The sequence below is a fragment of the Nymphaea colorata genome, chromosome 3 (assembly GCF_008831285.2).
Source record: "Nymphaea colorata isolate Beijing-Zhang1983 chromosome 3, ASM883128v2, whole genome shotgun sequence".
Taxonomy (NCBI): domain Eukaryota; kingdom Viridiplantae; phylum Streptophyta; class Magnoliopsida; order Nymphaeales; family Nymphaeaceae; genus Nymphaea; species Nymphaea colorata.
In genome coordinates this window covers 9,957,690-9,979,058 of record NC_045140.1, presented here as the reverse complement: position 1 = coordinate 9,979,058, position 21,369 = coordinate 9,957,690, and the positions used below count along the sequence as shown (strand labels likewise).

At 35.6% G+C, this 21,369-nt stretch overlaps 1 protein-coding gene across 6 annotated transcripts; it reads left to right on the top strand.

Annotated features, from left to right (window-relative positions):
* The first annotated feature begins 650 nt into the window (after positions 1-650).
* LOC116250818 (uncharacterized) lies at positions 651-21,015 on the top strand. 6 transcript variants are annotated; one of them, XR_004171524.2, is made up of 6 exons: positions 651-804; positions 900-1,219; positions 1,313-1,440; positions 9,854-9,950; positions 10,795-11,526; positions 20,563-21,015. XR_004171524.2 is itself a non-coding variant. In XM_031624761.2 (2 exons), the coding sequence occupies exon 1, from the start codon at positions 10,854-10,856 to the stop codon at positions 11,517-11,519; it is 666 nt and encodes a 221-aa protein (XP_031480621.1). In that variant the 5' UTR covers positions 10,033-10,853; the 3' UTR covers positions 11,520-11,526; positions 20,563-21,015. The 6 variants fall into 6 exon arrangements, 1 of the variants encoding a protein (XP_031480621.1); XR_004171525.2 differs by having other exon boundaries at positions 885-1,219; XR_004171526.2 differs by having other exon boundaries at positions 652-804; positions 881-1,219.
* Positions 21,016-21,369: the final 354 nt, after the last annotated feature.

Sequence of the window (21,369 nt, the reverse complement as noted above, 5' to 3'; positions counted from 1 at the left end):
GACAGAGCTCTGGTCAAACAAATACCTACATCAGTAACATAAAATATTTTAAAAAGATCCAAGTGCACCTTAAGAAGCCAAAATGTTCATGCCTCACATGCACAACACAAGGCACAACATTTGACAACTGAAAACTACGTCCAACCTTCATCTTTCTGACAAAATGGTTCATTTAGACCTTGTGATACAGGTTTATCTTTTTAACAAAATGGTCATGCAGTTCATTGTTGGGCAAATGGTTGGTACAGATAAAATTGAAGAAAACAACCCAAAATGCAAGCACACATTACAGGAGAAGCACAAAAAACCAACGGAACCACTCCGCTCATTGGTGGTGCTGTTAGAAGTTTAGGTGGTGCTTGAGACAGAGTTGTGTGCGCCGCTCGGTGCACACAACATACATACGCCAAATAAAAAAAAGGACATGCTTGAAATTATTGGAAAAAATGTCCTTTTTTTTTCTTTTATCCTTGTAAAAAGTTTTTTTTCTTATTTAAATGAAGCATTTTTATCATTATCTGCACTGTGCACAAAATTTAATGCACCAGCACGGCTAACCACCTTCATTGATGCAACGAACCTCCTCTATATTTTACATTTATTTCACAATAATAAATAAAAATCGTGGTTGACAGACCAATATGGCCAAGTTGAAGCATACCAAGTTGAAGTTTAGGCTTCTTTTCGGAAGTTGTGCCTTAAGTTTCCGAGCTGGTGTTAGAAGCATCACTCGCAGCTTTAAAAATGTGAACGGATAGGGAACGAAACGAGAGAAGGTGCTGGAAACTCGGACCAGCTTTGAAGGTATGCATCTGCCATCCTTGCTTATATCACTTCCATTTCCGATCCTACATGAACTTCTGTTCCGAATGACAAGTAGCTAGGCGATCATGGTGTAGGCCTTTGGAGGAGGAGAAGGAAAGCGGTAGCTGCCATCTTCTATTAGCATGCAGTCCATGCATCTTCTCGATGTAAACTGGATCTGGAAGGTCGAAATATAAGCCGCTCCAGCGATCGATCTCCTTCTTTGCCGTTCGAAATCAATTACGAAAGGAAAGTCTTGGAAATTAAAGAGGAAAAATTCCATGTAGATAGACAATTTTGCACCGTGGAGGAAGAGAAATCGGAGCAATATATATGTATCTGGAAGGCATGCACATGGCAAACATGGAGATAATGACAAATAGGCCCTTCTCACAGGACTCAGAAGCTAAAACAAGTAAGGAAAACAAAAGCTAGGTCGTCTTCTCAGTTCGTCTACATAATAACTGTACACCCTGCTGAGTTTCAGTTGCTTTTTCCCCCCTGGCAGCACAATTTCTGGCTTGGCCACCAATTAATGGTGTTTCAGAAAGACAGAAGGCAGCAACGCTTCTGGTTCGACATGTACACAGATGAGGTTATGAATACAAGGAGAACGTACAAGGAGCTACAAACTAGGTAAATCAATTCCCATTCAACTGCTCCCCCAAGCTCAGTTTTTTTTCTCTGCTTTTGAGTGGATGCACCCATAACTTTCTCTTGTCGCCTGAACCTGGTTATATGTTGCAGAAATTGTGCTACATTAAAATTAATGATTAAAATACCTTTAGTTCACTTTAATGGTTTTTTATACAAACAAAATTATAAATAGGAAAAGGTAAAAAAGCTATGAAAAACAATTTTTTTTAAGAATCATTCTCTCCATTGCTAGCATGTTGTGCTCGGTCGTTGTTACCACCTAATTGCGTAAGATTTTTTTTTTTTCTTGTTTGTGGTCTGCCCACCAGTCACATTCATTCCAACTTTAAATTTTTGAATGGTTTCATTGATGACCCACCTTTTTAAATTTCCATGGGATAAATTACGGAGGGTAAAATTTTGCTTTTCACAAATTCAGGCATGTTTGATGGCTTGGATGTTTTTTTCAAAAAAAAAAAAAATCTTTGTGTTTGTTGCAAAAAAAAATACCGCTGATAAATTTTGTTATCATAGTGGTTCCAACGGTTACAAAGCAGCAAGAACGCGTGCATCAAACTAAAACAACTAGCAAAAACTAATGCTTCATATCACCTATACTAGAATTTCACTATAAAAAATTAACGGAGAAACAAAATTTTAAACCAGTGGCACAAGAGGAAGATGGATAAACCCTGCCATTGTGGCTGAACAACTACATGAAACTAAAAAAACAAAAAAAATGCTGTTGTTGAGGTCAGAAGAAACCTACCAAATTGTAACAAAAAACAGATAAAAACCCCCACTAAAAACGCTGAAAAAATGAAAAAAAAAAACTTTCCTGATCCAACAAGCACTAAAACCCTCTTAAAAAATCCATCACTTTGCCGAAGCAGAGAAAATTGGACCAACCCAACCACGCCCGCGAATCGTATGAAGAACAAAACCACAGGGTTCCATCACCGCCATATTGCTGATGGAGTTCACGGTGAAGAAACAGAAGATTAGCCGAGATCTACCCGCAAGCAGTGTCCAGCATCATCTCGGCCGTCACCGGAATTCTAGGTCCAAAGAAGACCGTTCAAGCAGGCGAAATTTCCTTGTGTTTGGCAGCGCATGGTAAATCCCTACAAGTGAGGATTTTTCCCCTCGGTAAACAGTAGACCTGCGCATCAAACGAGCCTAATTTCCAAACAGAAAGGGATAGGCAAGTTCTTGCGCATCAAAGGAGAGAGAAACTGGGAATGGACGTAAAGACGTACCGACCGACGCTTCATGAGCCGTCCGACGTAATGAAGATCGACGGCCAGATCTTGCTAAAAATAACGAGAGAGAATACTCCCCCGGGCATGACTTTCCCTCTCTTCTCCATATATATATATATATATATATATATATATACCTGGACCGACGCTGGTAGCTCTGGTTCCTTATGATGTCGGCACCGCTGTCCAAATAACCTGTTCAACCGGCGAAACTGCTGGAACCTTGTCAATGAACTTTGAAGGCACGGCTGACGAGAGTTTCTCTTGCCCTCATAATTAGTGAGGTAAAATGGCTGAACGGAACAAGAAATCGACGTTCATGCCTTGTATTTAAGGCAAAATTAAGGATTAGTTTGCTTTATTCCCGTCTCTATGCGTTAAAAGGAAATCCTACTCAGTGCGTAAGAATAAATCCCATGGTTCTAATAAATGGGAATGTTTAAATCGGCTGCCACCGGTTGGTATGTGTCTTGTTGCCAATTCCGAACTTCATTGTCGACTAATTGGTTTCGTTTTTTCAAACCGTTTGGATACAGAAAATTTTCTGCAGCACCGTCACTCTCTTAATCCCACCATAGCCAATTCAGATGTGAAAATTGAAACTTATTAACAGGTCTTCGTTCATAACATCCAAGAAAGTTCATGTGATTATTGAAATTCAAACTAAAATTGATAACATTTGTAATAGTTAGTTAATTAACTGTTTTTCTTTTCTTCCCTCACTTAGCCATCAAACACCAATAAATTTCTGCAATGAACTTTTTCTAATCATCAAACACACTTCATTTTAAGACGAGTTGAAATTGCAACTGTTTCACCCTTTTACCAAGGGAACTTTTCCCTCGATGAAATTTCACTTCCAAATCGGGGGAAATGAAAATGGTTAATAGTAATTATTACAACAGATGCGTGTTATGCAACTTGATCTAATATGTCTATCCTTTACTTCAAAATGGTTGTATCTGAATAGCATTAGGATTAAACTAAATAAGCAGTTTCTTAACAAAATTCAAATTTAACTATTATAATATTAGTTTCCAATTTCAATCCTCAGGAAAATTTGGTAAAAACTGGACTCCTCCAGCGCACGAGAGAGAGATTTAGGTTGGGGGGGGAGAGACAGAGGGCCATATGAAGGAAAAGAGAGAGAGAGAAAGGAGAAAATGGAAATTCATTCAAAACAACAAGGAGCGACCGGCATCACTAGAGAGATGCACTCATTTCATTTATCATTTAAAGTCGCACCTTTCATACATGAAAGTTCAAACTTATAATGATAATTTTAAACATTTTCATTCTAAAACTTGCAATTTAAACTTAATTTAATTTGTACTCTTCATAAAAAAAAAAGCATTGCCATGCACGGTATTTTGTTTTGAAGGTGCCATATTAGTGATCTTTTTCAGAAAAGCAATTCTATGGGAATTTTCCTAATGAGTTTTATAGTTTTCAAGATTTTCCAAGTGAATCAGAAAAATGGTCATTTAAAATAAGGTCTCTTGATTTTTTTTTTTTGACAAACTTGTTTGAGTTTCCATGATAAATTGAAAGTTAAATCATAAAAGCACGCGCATCCTGCATTCCATTGATGGCCCGAAAATGTCTTGCATATATGATAAAACAATGAAAATTTATAATTCCTTAAAAATAGAAATATTAGCCAATTTGCACTTTTTTTAATACAAAATTGAATCAATGGCATGACTAGAATTTTCATTCTAAGGTTACATTTTTTATATTTAAAAATGAAAAATTGATTTCAATCTAGAAATTATACATTCATGTCTAAAATTTATTTTATCTTATATACGGTTTAATATTCAAAATTAATGAGCAGTACGCTTGATTTATTTTATAGATTTTGTTGTTATATCTTTTATAATTAAAATAATTTACTAATTCTTTTTTGTTAATGTTGCCACGGACTTTTTCAAAACGAAGTTTTAAAAGACCACCAAAAGGATGGTTCAAAAACTACATTGAATTTCTTTTCAGTTATCCATTTAAAATTCAAATTGGGGGAAAACATATTATACTTATTTATTTTGTAGAAAAAAATTAATTGTGTCCACGTAAAAGGTTAGTGGTAATTCTAAAGTTGTAATTTGAAATTAAGTGAGGTAAGTTGAAACTTTAAACTATTTAGTTAACGTGCTTTTTAATAGGAAAAAAATCAGCCAATGACTAACTTGAAAATGCTTTTCTTTTATCATACGGCTATGTTCTTGACATGTTTAACTAAATTTTATGTTTCCAGATTTGCCTTATAAAGATGGAGGGTTTCTCAAATCTTGTCCTGCGTGGTACTCACTTTTTTACCATTTGGCAATAATAATATAAATTTAATTAAACATGGAATACAGTGTTTGTATTCATGAATAATAATATAGTGGAATACTAACAGTCGCTAGTATTCGAGATATTGAGTTCACTCAACCTCATAGTCATTGAAGGCCATTTGGCAATAATAATATATTGTTGCTATCCCATACATCTCCTTCAAAAAAAGAGTAAATTCGTGAAATACTTTTGTTCCACTATATTGTGAATATGTCCAATTTTTTGAAACATGTACATAAGATCATAACAATGTCTTCTGAGTTTACTCCAAAAGACCGTGGGATTATGCTTTGCCGTTTCAGCCGTTTGTAATGTGTACTTTGTGCATTAAGGAGGTAGAGGAAGCTTCCACGACTGTGTTGTGCGCCATTTTTCCGTTCTTCTGTCCCACAGGTCACACCTTTTTCGTCCTTGTAGAAAAAAAGTCATTATGCCACAGGCAAGCTTCCATGGATTTGTGTCCTCCATGGATTGTCCATGGACCACGAAAAGAAAGCATCCGTATATCATGAATTGCTCGGATCTGTATCAATGGTAAGTTGTCCTTCTGTTTGATAAAACAAAGATAAGATTTTGGTGACAAAAATCTTATCCCTTGTTTCCCACCAAAAATGTTGATGGTGTACATATCAATATGAATGATTGAGAGGTTGGGAGGCTCTCACAGTATTCAAACCATGCTGGTGCCTTGGGAGGAAATGAGGTCGGTGATGGGTGTGCGTCATGTATTTTTCATCAACTTTGTGATGTCTTTTTATCTTTTCTTATTCAATATTTTTCCAAACATTTATTGATTCTCTTATGCAGAAAATCTATAAACAAAATTGAAAAAAAAAAAACCATCGTTCCAAATGTAGTTAAAGAGTCTTGAAGTCTGTTTTTTTCCCTCTCTGTTATTCATATTTCTACTCTAAGTTTCTGAAGTCATAACTTTTTATCCTGTACATGTTTTTCTATTCTGTATCATCTTATTGATTTTCTGATATGCAGAGAGTTTAATGACTAATTTTCATATCAATACAAGTTAATTTAATATGGTTTTAGTCGAACCAAATGTACTTCTCTAAACTGTTTTACAGATTACGTTTTCTACAATTTCTGATTTATATCATAGGTTTTCAGTCCTATATTTTTTACATCTTAAAATATTTTTTAAACACCCCTATTGTTTCCCACCGGTACCCTCAACATCTATAGGAGACCTGTCTGTAGTCAATACGAGGCATTTTCTTAATTTATCTACATTAACCAGTTTAGACAAAGATTAGACATATGGTTGGTGGCCCGAGAACCTACAAAAGCATAATTATTTGAGAGAGAAATAAGAGCATGATTATCATCTTCTAGTTGTCGATGGGTTGAGATGAGATCACATTCATCTTGGAAAATTTTTGAAAAAATTCTCAAGGTAATTTTTTTAGTGACAAAATTTGCAAGATCGGCATTAGATGTAGTACTGGTTTTTCCTTGGTTGGTTTCCCTATAAGCTCCTAGATTCTCTCTCATGTATGGCCAGCCTCCTTGCAAAGAGTGCATCTATGGTTGTTTCAACCCTTTTTGCTCCGCCCCTCATCTGTTTTTGCTTGCCTTTGGTGCCATTGGCATGTGCAAGTAGGTCATTTTGCCAATACTTTTAAGAGCATTTTTCAATTCGGTTGACAGCTTCCTGACCTTTAGGTGAGCAGCTTCCCTTCACACCATTGTCTTATTTTTCTTCTTCTTTTGATGTACTACTTCTGCATTGCTATGGTATTGGTCCTGCATTCTCCTCTATCTCCCATCTATTTCTTCCCTTTTCATGGTGAGGAAAAATTTAGCTAGTTTTTTTCTCATATCTTTCTAGAAATTAATGAAGCCTGTCCGAACTAATAGGTTCAATGATCATCTTGCTCACAGATACTTCACAAGTTTCTAGCCCTATTCTTGAAATGATGCTCTAAAACAGTCGACAAATGGAGCCTAGTGCAACTCATGACCCATTGCTAGGAAAAGGTGAATTTGGTCCCTATAAATCAAATTTTAACTCACTTTTGTGAATTTGGTCCCTACAAATCAAATTTTAACTCATTTTTGTTCTAGATTTTCTCAAATACATCCCTAGACACGCTCATTGTCTTCTTGACTTGCTTATCTTCCTAAAATGCCTCTCACTTAGTCTTTTGCTAACCCAAATTCACCCCTCAAGTTCACTAAAATCTCATAAATTTAAATTGTTTACTTTTAATTTCTCTCTTCGTATTTTTCTTTCTTGATAATAACTTTTATATATCATGTTGCTTTTTATGTTATTCTCTCTGTCTCTCTCTCTCTCTCTTTCTCTCACTTTTGATTCCATGGGCTTTACTCTCCTGTTGGTGTTGAGAGTGTAAGGGTTGAGGGGTGTCCTACAGTTTTTACGCTGGTGTTATTGGTTTCACACCCTCCTTTCCACCTTCTACGCTCAACCTCTCTCTCTCTCTCTCTCTCTCTCTCCCTGAATACATACACACACAGATATATAGTAATTTCTATAATGTTATGTTGTGTCATGGCCCAATAGCTTGGTTCTTGAATAGCAAACAAGTTGCCTTTCTACTAGCAGCAGAGCTACACTCCTACAACAGTGAGAAATATTTCTAGTGGTCACAACTATTTATCAGTCCATGTAAATTATGCAAAACCATGTGAATCTTTTTGTAACCATTCTCACCGTATTACTTTCTTAACTGATAGAAGCTATAGGGACCCTCAACTTGGTAGAAGGTGAAGCTTCTTGAGCCTAATGGTTCAGAACAATGGTCTGTGACCTTTTTCACCATTGTAGGCCCATTAATCCAATTTTGTTGATGCAATTCCTTAATTTAGAGTCTCTGATTATACATTTAATGAAGTGATCTACCTAACATGTTCTTGGTGGTTGCAAAAAATTATACAGTTTGACAAATTGTCTAGTAAGGACGAAACATGCTTTACTTGAACTTCATTCTTTGCTATCATCTCTTAAGAAATGAACATTCAAATCCACATGTCTGCTCTTGCTATTGAAAATGGGCGTTGCTGCCAATATGTAGCACAAATATATGTAGAAAGATATTGGATTCATATAATTTCTATAGCAGTGTTGCCTGCAAAGTGATATTTGGGCTCAGAATTAGATCAAGCTACACTATGATGCTTCTTAGAATTCCAAGATAGAAGATTAGGACTAATAAAAATTGTGTAACCTCCTGTTGACTTATTCATCTCGACACCCAGCCAGTCTGCATAATAATATGCATTAAGAGATAGATTCATAGACGATTTAATGAGTAAAGCATCATATATTGTGACTTTAATATATCTCAGGATCCTCTTTACCGTATTCCAATGCTCTTGTTTGGGCTTATGCATATACATATAGAGTTCATAGATAGCAGAGACAAATCCAGTCTTGTCAAAGTAAGATACTGGGGAGCACTAACTATGCTTCAATATTCATATACATTGTGATATGAAACTATATCATCCTGCATAGATTCTTGGAGGAGGACATAGGTGTAGACAAAGCTTTATCTACAACCTCTGAGAGTTTTGAATAATACCAATAGCATATTTCTATTGTAAAAGAAGATGACCACTATACACATTGTGAGCTTCCATGCCAAAAAAATAGGTAGGAGTACCTAAATCCTTTAGAGCAAATGTGGACCAAAGCTGAAAAATGAGGTGAGTAATAAAGTTGAGATCATTCCCAGTGATAATATGTCATCAACATAAACAAGAACATAGCAAAGAACATATCATTTCTTCAATATAAATAACGATGTAGCCATTCTAGGATGTTTGAAAACCGGAAGAGAAAAATGCCTAAGCTTGTGATATCAAGCAAGTGCAGCTTACTTGAGCGCATAAAGAGTTTTGTTCAACTTGCAAATGGATACGGAGTCCTATTCAAAACCCAGTGGTTGTTCCATGAAATAACTTTTTTTCAGAAGATCACCATTCAAGAATGCATGGGTGATGCTAATTAATTGAGGAGTTGGGCATAAAAAATTGACAATTAAAATTACAGTCTAAATGATATTAGGTTTTACTACTGCATAAAAATAAGGTATTTAGTAATCTCAAGCACATGCAAAAGTATCTTGAAGTAAAAAACTAGCTAAAGTTGTTGGCACTGAAATATGAATATTCAGTGTTTCGAATGACCAAACCTCCGCCATTTCCAACCAGAACAGCGTCATTTCCTTCATACGGTGCCTGAATATTTAGCAAGCGAAAGTCATTGGTAATGCGATGTAATCCTCAAATTAACATACCAGCAAGTGCCATCATATTTTGAGAATTTCACTCAGTTAGTGTGATCGGAGTGCTGACAATAAACTCTACACAATTATAACAATCTCATACGATGATTTTAAGCTGCTAGAAAGTAGCATATATAAACATACAAATCACAAAAATCATGCTAAAAAAGTGAAGGAACCGATTTTGAACGTCCCAACCATCCGGGATGTTAACGGTTCAGTGAGAAAATCACACCTAAGTCTTCTTTAATCTATCTCACTCTCGGTTGCCGAAACAGGGTGGAGAGATTGCTTAATTCATGAAAATCATTTTAAGTGCTCATTTGAATTTTAATTTGCTGTGTCAAATTCGATGGTAATTAATTGACTGCCATCCTGAAAGCTGCTCTGTGAGATACACTTGTCTGTTCAATTGGTCAACATTTTCATTTACTCATGGATTATTTACTGGCCAGAAACATGGCTGGTACAAACGCCAGAACAATTTGATGACGCACACATGGTTGGCATGAATAATGGATTTATCATGTGCGTTGTCTTCGTCAGGTTGGAGTTCGGAGGCAGATGTATGTGGGAGCTAAGGAACCTATGGTCATGGGGAAAACTGGCCTAGCACTATGGTCATACGCGTCAGGTTCCTGAGGTTTGTTGCTTATTTCCTGATTTTTTCATTTTTCATCGTCTGTCTCTCTTCCTTTTTATCTTTTTGATCTTAAAGGCGAGCTATATCTCACATGCCCCGCAGCCCCAGCCTAAGTCACATGGACAGTAGTATGGGTACGATAAACTGGGTATCAGTATCGCAGTTTTTGAAAATGTGGGTATATATATATGCACAGGAAGTCTGCAAATATTTCCACATATACAAATCCTTCCAAAAGAAATTGTTTAAAAAAAAATGATTTAATGTGTTTTGGGTTGAGTTTGATCCAGACTCCATCCGAAAGGTGTCCTAACGTATCCGAGTGCTAATTCTGGAGTCTTGACATGGGTAACTTAGCATGTAGCTCTTCCTATTACCTAGGGCGAAAGGAGTCTAGTGCGAAGCTAAAGTTGGGGTAGAAGGAAGAGGAGGCGGTGGTTAATAGAGGTCGAAGGAGGAAGGACGCTGTTGGAAGAAGATCAAACTACAGTGGTGGAAGAAGATCAAACTAAAGCAAGATTTTTGAATTTTTATTATACATTTGAAGCTTAAATTGTGAAAAACAAATCTTGCTTTATACGTGATGTAAAATACCTTGAATTTATGAAAAAGCACTAAAAATTCTTTTAAAATTTTAAACTAGAAAATATTTAGACCATGTGCACTTTTTCCCTTCTGCAAAAATCCCAACGGGAAGACGAAACTTCGAGGTTCTTTCGGGCTTCTCTTTTTAGAATGGCAGTTTTTAATATAGAGGGACGCCTAACCTTTTTCGAAGGGGAGGTCTTTCTCCGCCCTGGTTTTGTTTTCACCTAAAGTCTCCTATCTGTCTATTTGGATGAAGGGAGAGTAGAAAAAGAAAGGCAATCGTAAGTGCAAGAGAGCACCCAACCTGGTGCAATTATGGGACCGCTAGTTATCATAGTGGTGACTGCGCTGGCTGGTCCAGAGATGCTAAACTCCCTGCTCCGGTTCATCGAGGCAATCCATTCAGTCGTCCCCAACGTGGTGATCGATCGACTAGTTCTGAGGGATGAGGCTGGGAACTTTGTGTTCCTTGTGGTCAAGGTTACAGTCCCAGAGTCAACGATCGAGAGAATGTTACGCTTGGCAATCTTTGCCGGAAGCCGCACGGGCACCTTGTTGGATTGGGAGGAAATTATTAGGTCCCTGATCGATACTTTTCTGGACATCCTCGCCGGTCCGCCCAGAAACCGAGCTTATCATCTGCATCTAGGGGGCGCGACGCCCGAGACCGGTGATTCGAGCTCTGCCGCCCGGAGGGAGAGGGAGCAGCAGCAAATGTATTTCGACATGGGATGGGCTGTAGCCAACTTGGGTTGCTGCATGCAACTGGGAGGGCTCAGCCGCGCTGATTTTGCACTAGCTCAACGTACAACAACTTCCTGTTATATTTCTGTGGCAGCTGCCGCACTGTTCCTCTCGCTTTGCGTCCTTGTAAGCCCCAAAGCCTGGCTTCCTTCCATCCGCAAGTTCATGTTATTGGTGGCCCTCTTATTACTCTTTCTAGAGTACTGGATCATCAAGCCCCACCTGTCCTCCATATGACGGAAAGGTGACTCAACTCTTTCTCTCTCTCTCTCTCTCTCTCCCTCTCTTATGCAGACACAAGCATATTCAGTTTGTATTGCTCTAGAAAAAGAAAAACTGGAACAAGTGGGATATAGAAACTGCATGCAATCACAAGATTTACCATCGGTTACCAGCACTGCCTACGCCCACCTCTAAGTTCCTCTTGGTTTTTTTCTTTTTTGTAATTATTATCTTCTCAGAGAAACGACACTTTTAACCGCGCGCGTACATCCTTACCGCTTCTCCTAGGAGTCTTATTATCATTCAGGAACGCAGCAATTTACAAGGATTTCTTGTTTATCTATCTTTCTCTTTGACACATAATATTTCTGGAAATTGATATGGAAGGCAATCGACACGCCCTCCTTCGCCTATGCCTTTGTTGCATAGCACTTTCCTCTCCATATCTATTTGATACCTTCTTTCCTCTTGTTTCCATGAATAATATATTCCATCTATATTCTGCACCCTTCGTATCAAGTTTTACGATTACCCATACAACTTCTTCTTCTTCCTCTTCTTCAACACTACTGCCCTCAATCGAAGGTCATTGTTGACAAGTGTTTCGTTGAGTTTGTCTTGAAATGATCTAAAATATGAATCTGCCCTAAACGTGAAAACATACTTATGCATTGAAAATAATATTATGTTTCATGTGATTTTGGTGCACGACAACAACGAGCAAATGAAATCATGGTAGATCAAATAGTTTTGGTGTGCAGATATGTATGTGACTGTTATTTTGACTTTTATATATATTTATGTGGTTTGCAGCTATATAACTAGTGGTGGGGCCATCAATATGTAAATTATAAGGTAGATTTGTCTTGGTATTGATTTCAGTACATGTGTTAGATTGTGAACTACAATATCAATGAAAGTGAAAGTAGTCCTTAGATTGATTAGAACCATTGACTGCCTAGGATAGATCAAGTCATGTGCTAATACATAGATAAATTATCATACATGCTTTACAACATACATGACCTATGGCAACTATGTAGGTCATGTATTTGTAAATGTTGTGCTACCCCCGTGAATGAATGTATATAAAAAAAAATAGGGTACTTTTAGGGATGTTACACTTAAGGCAATGGAGTATTTTTTTTGTTTGACTGGTGTTTTAAACCAATAATCCAAAACAACCAAACAATCCTTGTCAGTTTTTTTTTTTTGGAGGGCAAAGTTCGGGTTTAGGATGGTTGAATTAGGGCACTTTAAGAAAGCCGTAAACAATTAATAAAAAGAAGTCGGTAGTGACAATGGAAAGATGAAGCAATCAAATGTAAAAGTCATATGAATATGAAGAAGATTAGACGAATGCAAGAATGATCTACTGTCTTGATAAAGCTCCAGAAAGAAGACAATCCTTCTATAAGTAGAGCTCTGATAAAAGCTAGAAATGAAATGTTAGATCACTTACCTTGTACTGATATGTAATGTACACAAACTTGTGAAATTCAAAAAGGTTTACCATGCTTATCTATACACTTTGGAATCACACAATAGTTATATGCCCCAATGTTTTATTTGTGATAATATGATAGTCAGTCAATGTTGTCATAAATGTAGGCTGTATTTAAGCAGAACCAGGTAAGTTAACATTGTGTTATCTCTCTCTATCTCTCTCTCTCTCTCTTATATCTCTCCTATATTGCAACATTTAATGATGTCAAAGAGAACTGTGTCATCTATATCGTTACAATCTATGGCTCTTGCTTTAGTTGTATACTGGAATGATTTCTTCTCTTGTTCTAGTGATGTTTGATTGCAAAAATTGTTAGCTGTGGAAATATTGGATTTAGTTTATGATGTTCATGTAAGATTTTCTCAAGTTTGTTGATAACTGCATCCATGCCTGCCTCTACAAGTTAAGGTTAAATTATAAGGCCAATTTTAAGTATCTCAGTCGGAAGGAGATTATTAACTTTGAGTTGGATCAAGGCTACCATCACTAAATTGGTACTCAGCCAAATTATCCTTCACAATAATCTCAAGAAGCATGCTTATTCCTTGAGAAAGCATTTGTCTTACAGTCAAATTTATAGGTTCTTCAAATCAAGCATAATCTCCAACATGTGTCTAAAAGTGAAAATTGTAGAGTCAGCTATATCAACCATGTGAAGTTCTTCATTGATTCAGTAAGCTCAGTTGGTGAAAATATAAGCGAGGATGACTTGGTTATGCATGTGATTAATGGCTAGGAAGTATGAAATTTTTGTCACCACCATGATATCATTGAACTATCTTCTCGTATTCTATGAAATTTATGACTTTCTAATAATTAAGGAGAAACATTTAGAGCTCCTTAATGAGAAGGAGCAACCAATTAGTGAGTTTTCAATAGTTGCTTCTTTGCTGAAAGAGGTTGTGCCCATGGCAGAGGTAGAGGTAGAAATAAAGTTGGTGGATGATCTAATTCAAGGTTCAAAAAGCATGAAATGTTATGTATACAATACCAAAATGCATTAGTTAAATAATTTGTCAACTATGTGGTAGGAGGAATCATGTGGCCATAGATTGTTTGATTTACGAAAGCTTGATAATGACTATGAAATCAATTAACAACATCCATTGGCATTAAATATATGTGCCACACATCACGTTGTCACTTTAGATCAAGGTTTAGTGGCACAACGTGAGTATTTTGAGTCAGTGGCTGTGATAGTAAGCAACAACATGAAATGTTCCAGACACAAATATAGGTAAAATGGAACTTTGATACAAAAATAAAAGGTTTATGTTGACAAACGTCCCTCATGTTCCAAAAATAAAATAAAATATTCTATTATCCTTCATGGTTGTTCTACTTCTTCTCTAATTAACCACACCTAAACTCAAGAAATTTCATCTTATATGATCTTACCTTCAAGCCGATAGTCACACGAATCCTCAAAACAATATCAAAGCCACCAAACTCTCCAGCTTCATTAACTTCTACAACTAAATGTCCTACCCTTGAATCTCCAACTCAATCAGCTGTTAATCTTGTAATTTGACCTAAACTCTCCCACTTCACAATCTTTTACAATTGAGCCAAGACACATGATAATGGATGGTACACTAAACCTAATTTATTTCAAACTCTAGTCCAAAATATTGAGAAACAAACCATGGTCAACATGGATTCATATGAACTAACATAATTTTTTCAAGAAAACCTTCACATAGAATGGAAACAAACAGTATATGCAATATAAAATGGATTCTTTTGCAAAAAGAAAAACATGTTTGCATGCACAAGAATATCTTAAGTACCATTGGATGGGTGAATTTATAAAATCAAGCAACATGATGATTTGTCTGTATGTAGCATGAAATCTTAGTAGAGAAAGATGTAGTCAATAGGAAGGGATATGCTACTTTGACACATTTTTTTTTGTTATTAACCTAATCTCAATGAAAATTATCTTCATTATTATCCTAAATAAAATATGGCTTATAACTAGTTTGATACTAATATAATACTTCTCTCAAGAATAAAACATGAGACTAAGCTACCAACGTATGGAAAAAGAAAACAAGCGCTCTCCCTCCCTCCCTCTCTTTTCTATCACTAATTTGGAAGCACTTGGTATAAGCCTCCAAGATAGCCCTTTTTGCCCAGTCCTTTTAATGATAATGCTTCTTTTGTATAGAGCCATATATTCAACTTACATTGAAATACAAAATTCTACACACAAGGTAAACACATACTCAGTCATTGATTGTCTGGTGTCTAAATTTCTACCATATTTTGCATCCACATCACAAATTTCATATGGTAATGATGAATGATCAAACAAAATGCATATATCTTATGAACTTGCAAGATATCTAATGACATTCTTGACTACTAACCAATGCATCTTCCTTGGATTGCTCATGAATTTGCTTACCACACTAACCACTTGATAGAGACCTCGTTGTGCGTACACCATGGTGTACATTAGACAACCTATAGTGTTTGCCTAGGGTACTTTTGTCACTTGCTCCACCTCTTTTTTTACTTATGACTGCCATCTTTGGTCAACTTCATGTCAATTAGCAACGGTATTGAGACCAGTCGAGCATCAAAACGTTGTACCTACAGAGAATTTTTGTGCATGTAACTTGTTTGGTTCACCCATAGCTTGCTAGTCTTCATGTCTCTCTTGAGTTCTACTATGCTTTACCAAGATCCTTCATTGCAAATTCTATACTTGATGGTAACTTTAACCTCATTAGCTTAGACATGTTTTTAAAAGCAACCATCATATCGTCAATGTATAAGAGCAACATCACATATGAATTGTCTTTCAACACCATGAGGTACACACGACAATCATAGTTGTAGCGAATAAAATTATGATAAATCATAAAGGAATCAAACATTTGTACTATCATTGTGGCATTTGCTTCAAACCATACAAAGACTTCTTTAACTTGCAAACTCAATTTGGTTTGCCTTGGACTTGAAAGCGTTCAAGTTGCTCATGTAAATTTGTTCTTTTCCATCTAGAAAAGTTGTTTTTATATTAAGTTGATGTAGTTCTAAATTAAGCAATGTAACCAACATAGTATCACTCGATCAAAGTATGCTTAAAGACATGAGAGAAAATCTCATTCTACTATAGTCCCTTTTTCTGCGTACATATCCGTTTGTGAAAGTTTGACTTTATACTTTGTAGCTCCTTTGTTAGATGTTGCTTCATTCTTCTTGTAAACCCACTTGCAACCCATGGGTTTCCTTCTCTTGGGCAACTCCACTAGATCCCAAGTTTGATTTGAATGAAGAGATTCCATTTCGTCTTGCATAGCCATCAACCAATGGTTTCTCTTTCTCTATTGAGAGATTTCTCAAAACTCGTTGGTTCATCATGACCATCAAACTATGTAAATACAACTGAATATAGGTAGCCATACCTTTGGAGTGGCCTTACTGTTTGTTTTGTTGATATATTGCTATTGAATGTGATTAACTTGAATTTTCTCTTTCAAAACTTGTGTGATCAATAAGTTCATCATCATTCCATTCAGTATTTTGATGCTCCACCATAATAGTTTACTTCTTAACTTGATCCTTCTAATATTCATCATTTAATTGTATTGATGTGATTCCTTTCATCATAGAATATCCATTACAAAACACATTGATACTAATAAAACGATATTTGGTTATTTGGATACCACAATCTATAAATCTTTACTCATTTTTTGTACTCAAGAATAGCTTGATGGTAGTTGATTGAGTTTTGTTTATAATAACATGTAGTGGACATTGCCTCTATCCAAATTTTTTTGGGAAGGGCAGTAGTCAATCACATGCATCTAGCACACTTTAATAAAGTTTGATTTATTCTTTCTACCATGACATTCTATTGTGTTGTTCATTTGCATGTGAAGTGCCTTATAATACTTTATGCCTTATAGAATTCGTCAAACTCTTGGTTTTTGAACTCTCTTTTATCATTGATTTGTAGATATTTTATTTTTTTTCCTGTTCATTTTATTATGTAGGTTTTCCTTTCTTTGCATTTGCAAAGCACCTCATTTTTCTGCTTCATAAAGTAATCCCAAGCCTTTTGATAAATCATCAATGAAACTCATGAAATATTGTGTTCCAACTAAAGAGGCATGCTGCATTGTGTCCTAAACATCCGTTTGAATATATTCTAGGATGTCTCTACTTAAGTAAGCCTGAAACTCGAACTCACATGATGTTGCTTTCCTTGTATGCACCACTCACAAGAACTAAGGGCATGAATCTTGGACCCTTTCAAAAGTATCTTGTGGAGCTCTTTCATCCCTTTCTCTCTTAGATGTGTGAGTCTCACCTACCGTATTTTGGAGTCTTCATTCATTTGATCATTAACTGGTACCATTGTTGCAGCTCCACCTATCATAGTTCTTCCTATTAATGTATATCAAGTGCCTTTTTGTAGTCGCTTCATTACAACTAATACTCTGACAATTTAATTGGACCATTTGATGATGTTAATTGTAGCCAACAACATTTAAGCACCTTAAAGATATTAAATTTTCTTTAAATTTGGGACATGTTGTACCTAACAAAGCTTCTTTGCTACTCCTTAAAGCATCTTAATTTTTATAATTCCAATGTCACTAACTTTGCATTTGGAATCATTATCCATAAGATAGTTCCTCCATCACAAGAAATATAAGAATTATACTGTTACCAATGTGGACACATAAGAGGTGATGCACCTTGATCCAAAATCCAGTAATATGTTAAAGTTAGAGATTCATGATATGCTAAACATAAATATTCATTATCATTTGTTTCTAACTTACTCTTTGCTTTTGCAACATGAATAGAGCCGGAGGATGATAGACATATTGTCTTTTTTTGAATCTTAAGATCCTCTAAGCCCTTTAATGTTTAGCAAAATTTTTGACTCTCATGGCAGTAAACACATGTACATCATTAAGATTTTTCATAGATTCTTTTGACTTAAATCGATAGTTATTTCTAGAAAACTTTTTTCCTCTATTTTACTATGGCCGCTTTTCTCCATATCCATGACTAGTCCTTCTACTTAAATTTCACTGGTACCATAGTTTTTCATATTCTTTTCATACAATAAAGAGCACTAATTACACTATCTAACCTAACTGTCTTTTTTTTAAAGAGCATTGTGGTTACTAAATGATCGTATGACCTAGCTAACATCTCAATCAATAGTGCCGCCTTTCTTTCATCATCTATTTTAACACTCATACTAAAAGTTGAGAAATAAGCATCTTAAATTCATTAAGATGCATGAGAATATTTTCTCCCTCTTTCATGTAAAGGCAATAAAGAGACTCCTTTAAATGTAGTTTGTCTATGTTATTCTTTCCCATATTCTTGTTCTGTAGTTGTTCCAAATTGCTTCTGCCATTTTTCATGGATGATGTTGCGGAGGACCTTGTGTCCTAAGTGTAGTCGGATTGCACTTGCAGCTAGCCTTTGCATCTGCCATGTTACATTGCTTGGCTACCATCCCTTTTGGCCACTTACCACATCTCATTAGATTAGCAAGTCCTGTATACGTTGTTTCTATAAGCAAAAGTTATTTTTTTCCTTAAACTTCTCAATTTTATACTTTGTTACAGCCAACATCTTTCACCAAGCTCTGATACCACTTGTTATGTCTCTCTCAAGAACAAAATATGGGTCTAATCTAGCAACATATTTGAGAAGAATAAAAGGAAGAAAAAAACACAAAAAAGTTAAGGTGGTTCAATTTAAACACCCTATGTCTACCATCAAACAAGTGAGGGAGCCTTCTCCCTCTATATCCCTCTCTCCATATATATATATATATATATATATATATATATATATATATGTATATATATTTCCCTATATACACACACACATATTTTCTTTCACTGTTTTGGAAGCACATGTTACAAGCCTGCATTTTGAGCCTTACATAGGCAAGGCTTTACATCAGATAAGTTATATTAGCCAATATTTAAAAATAATGATTGACTGGGGATAAACAAAAAAAATGCTGAATCTATGTTCTCCTAGTTATCCATTTTTATATTCATCATTTGTCATTAAAGGTAAGACTTCAAGCTGAAGCATTCCACAATCCATAAATGAGTTTGCTATTCTATTTGAGTTGGAAAAATAGTATCATGGATGTATGCCATAGGAAGACTGAACCACATAGGTTAATATTATGTCGTCTCTCTCTCTCTCCCTCTCTCTCTCTCTCTCTTTTTCTTCTCCCTCCTCTCATATATTCTAGCATTTACTTTGAGGTAGCATTTACTTTGAGGTCCTTATTACAAAAAAGAAAAGAGAACAAAGCAAGGTATTGCAGTTATGTAAGCTCTCCAGCTTTGCCTTGCTTGATAGGGATAGTGTCCTTGTCTCAATAAGGTTCACCATTTGAACAACCATGGCACAATGAAAAACCAGGAAGGCAGTTAAGATGATGATGATCATAATAATAATAGTAATAAAATAATAATAATAATAAAAGATAGAAACACATCATTAGTTCGACCAACTCTATGTTGTTGGTGGCATCGTCTGTTGGTAGGAGTCACAAATGGACTTGCAAGAGATGGCAAGAACATGGCCCCACTAGCTTCCTTCACCTTTATAACCATTAGAAAAATCTCGAGATTAAAAGAAAGGGAGGGAAAATGAGAAAAATAAGTGCCAAGAAGGGGGTTTAATACCTTTTATAAAAGAACTTGAAACTGCATCAAGCTGTAGTCAATTTTTTTTTTCAAAAAAAATGTCATAATTTTACAAATATTTATAAAGTGCTGCAACATTGAAAAGGCCCACCAAGCTGTTGAGATTTTAAAAATATGGCTATGGCTTTTTTTAGGCTGCCTTTGGACCCTGTTTTATGCAAAGTTTGAAACATAACTGTTTTTTTAATTCAAAAATAATGTTTCATAAGTCTAAAAATTCATCCCAGGATGTATATTTATTTTAAATTCCAAACATGGGCTTGTGGACATACTTATTTCATTTAAAACTTGGTAACTTGAGGGTTGACTTTTCTATATCTACCTGATTTTTGTTTACTGCACAAAAAGTTCCCAAGATTGGATTTCTCCCACATTAACCCAAACTTGAGATAAGGTTGAACCCAAATCTAGCATGACCTATACAGTTAAGTTAAATGAGTTCAGACTTATTTTCTTGTGTTTCAACTTTATAAAATTTGACTTTCAGATAAAAGATAATTTTGAGAATATAAAGCACGTTTGAAATGTCCTAGATGTGGATTAATTCAATGATCTATATTTATTCTCAATTATGTACATGCATGCACATATATGTGGTTGTGTCTAAATTTGTTAAATGACAGATATAGTTGAATTTAAACTTTGGAACCAAGTCTGAACCCTTGAATTAATAAGCTGATACATATGAATTATAGAAAAACAATGATGGCCATATTCTTATTTTTTAGTTTGCTTTGACTCAACAGACTTGAATGCTTTATATATATTGAAAACATATGCATGCTTGATTATATTAAATGCATTATCTGGCCTGACCATGATATATATGGTGCAGACTTGCTCAATGGAGCAAGGTCGCACAACTTCTGGTGGCATGAGGAAGAAGATGATTGCACTCTGCCTATGTAAAGCCGATCTGGGTTGATGTTTGTTATCAAGGCCATTTTATTGTTTCGCAGTTGAGTCGTCCTTGCGCTTTTGAGTATGTCAGTTGTGGCATGACCTATTTCCCTTGCCACGATAAATGTTCTCCAAACTTGTCCTTTTAAGGTTCGGTTAAATGGAGAAAGTCAGTGGTTGATCAACTACTAGAGCATGAATTGAGATTGAGATTGAGATCTTGTTGTTGTTGGTTATAATCTTGTCGTTAAATAAATCTGTTGTGTGAAAATAAATATGATGCATGAGATATTGGCTTCATGGTGCCCATAGTAAATTCATATGTGAAACTCAAATATAGTTACAAGCAAGCCAATGGATAATGACTATTGCTTCATGCTTATGTGCATTGTAGATGTTGTTGCAAAAAATACTTATTATTGTTCAATGTTTGATAATCAAAGTGCATATATATTTGTTATTGAAGTCATGTATTGAATCTCTTGATTTCATGTAATAGTGAAGCAAGTTGACTTTGGAATTTCCTAATATAAGGTGGAATGAACTATGAGTAGGTACTGTACTAAGAAATTGCCCAAGCTCTTACTCTCATTTTCTCTTTTTGGGTGGTTCAAGATAGAAAGACTTGTATAATGGTCGCTACGACGCTAAGATGGTTTGATGATGCCTAAATAGGTCCAAATTTATCAGAAACTTTAGAAATGATAAAAACTTTTATTGCTTTTACTTTTATGCCAAAACT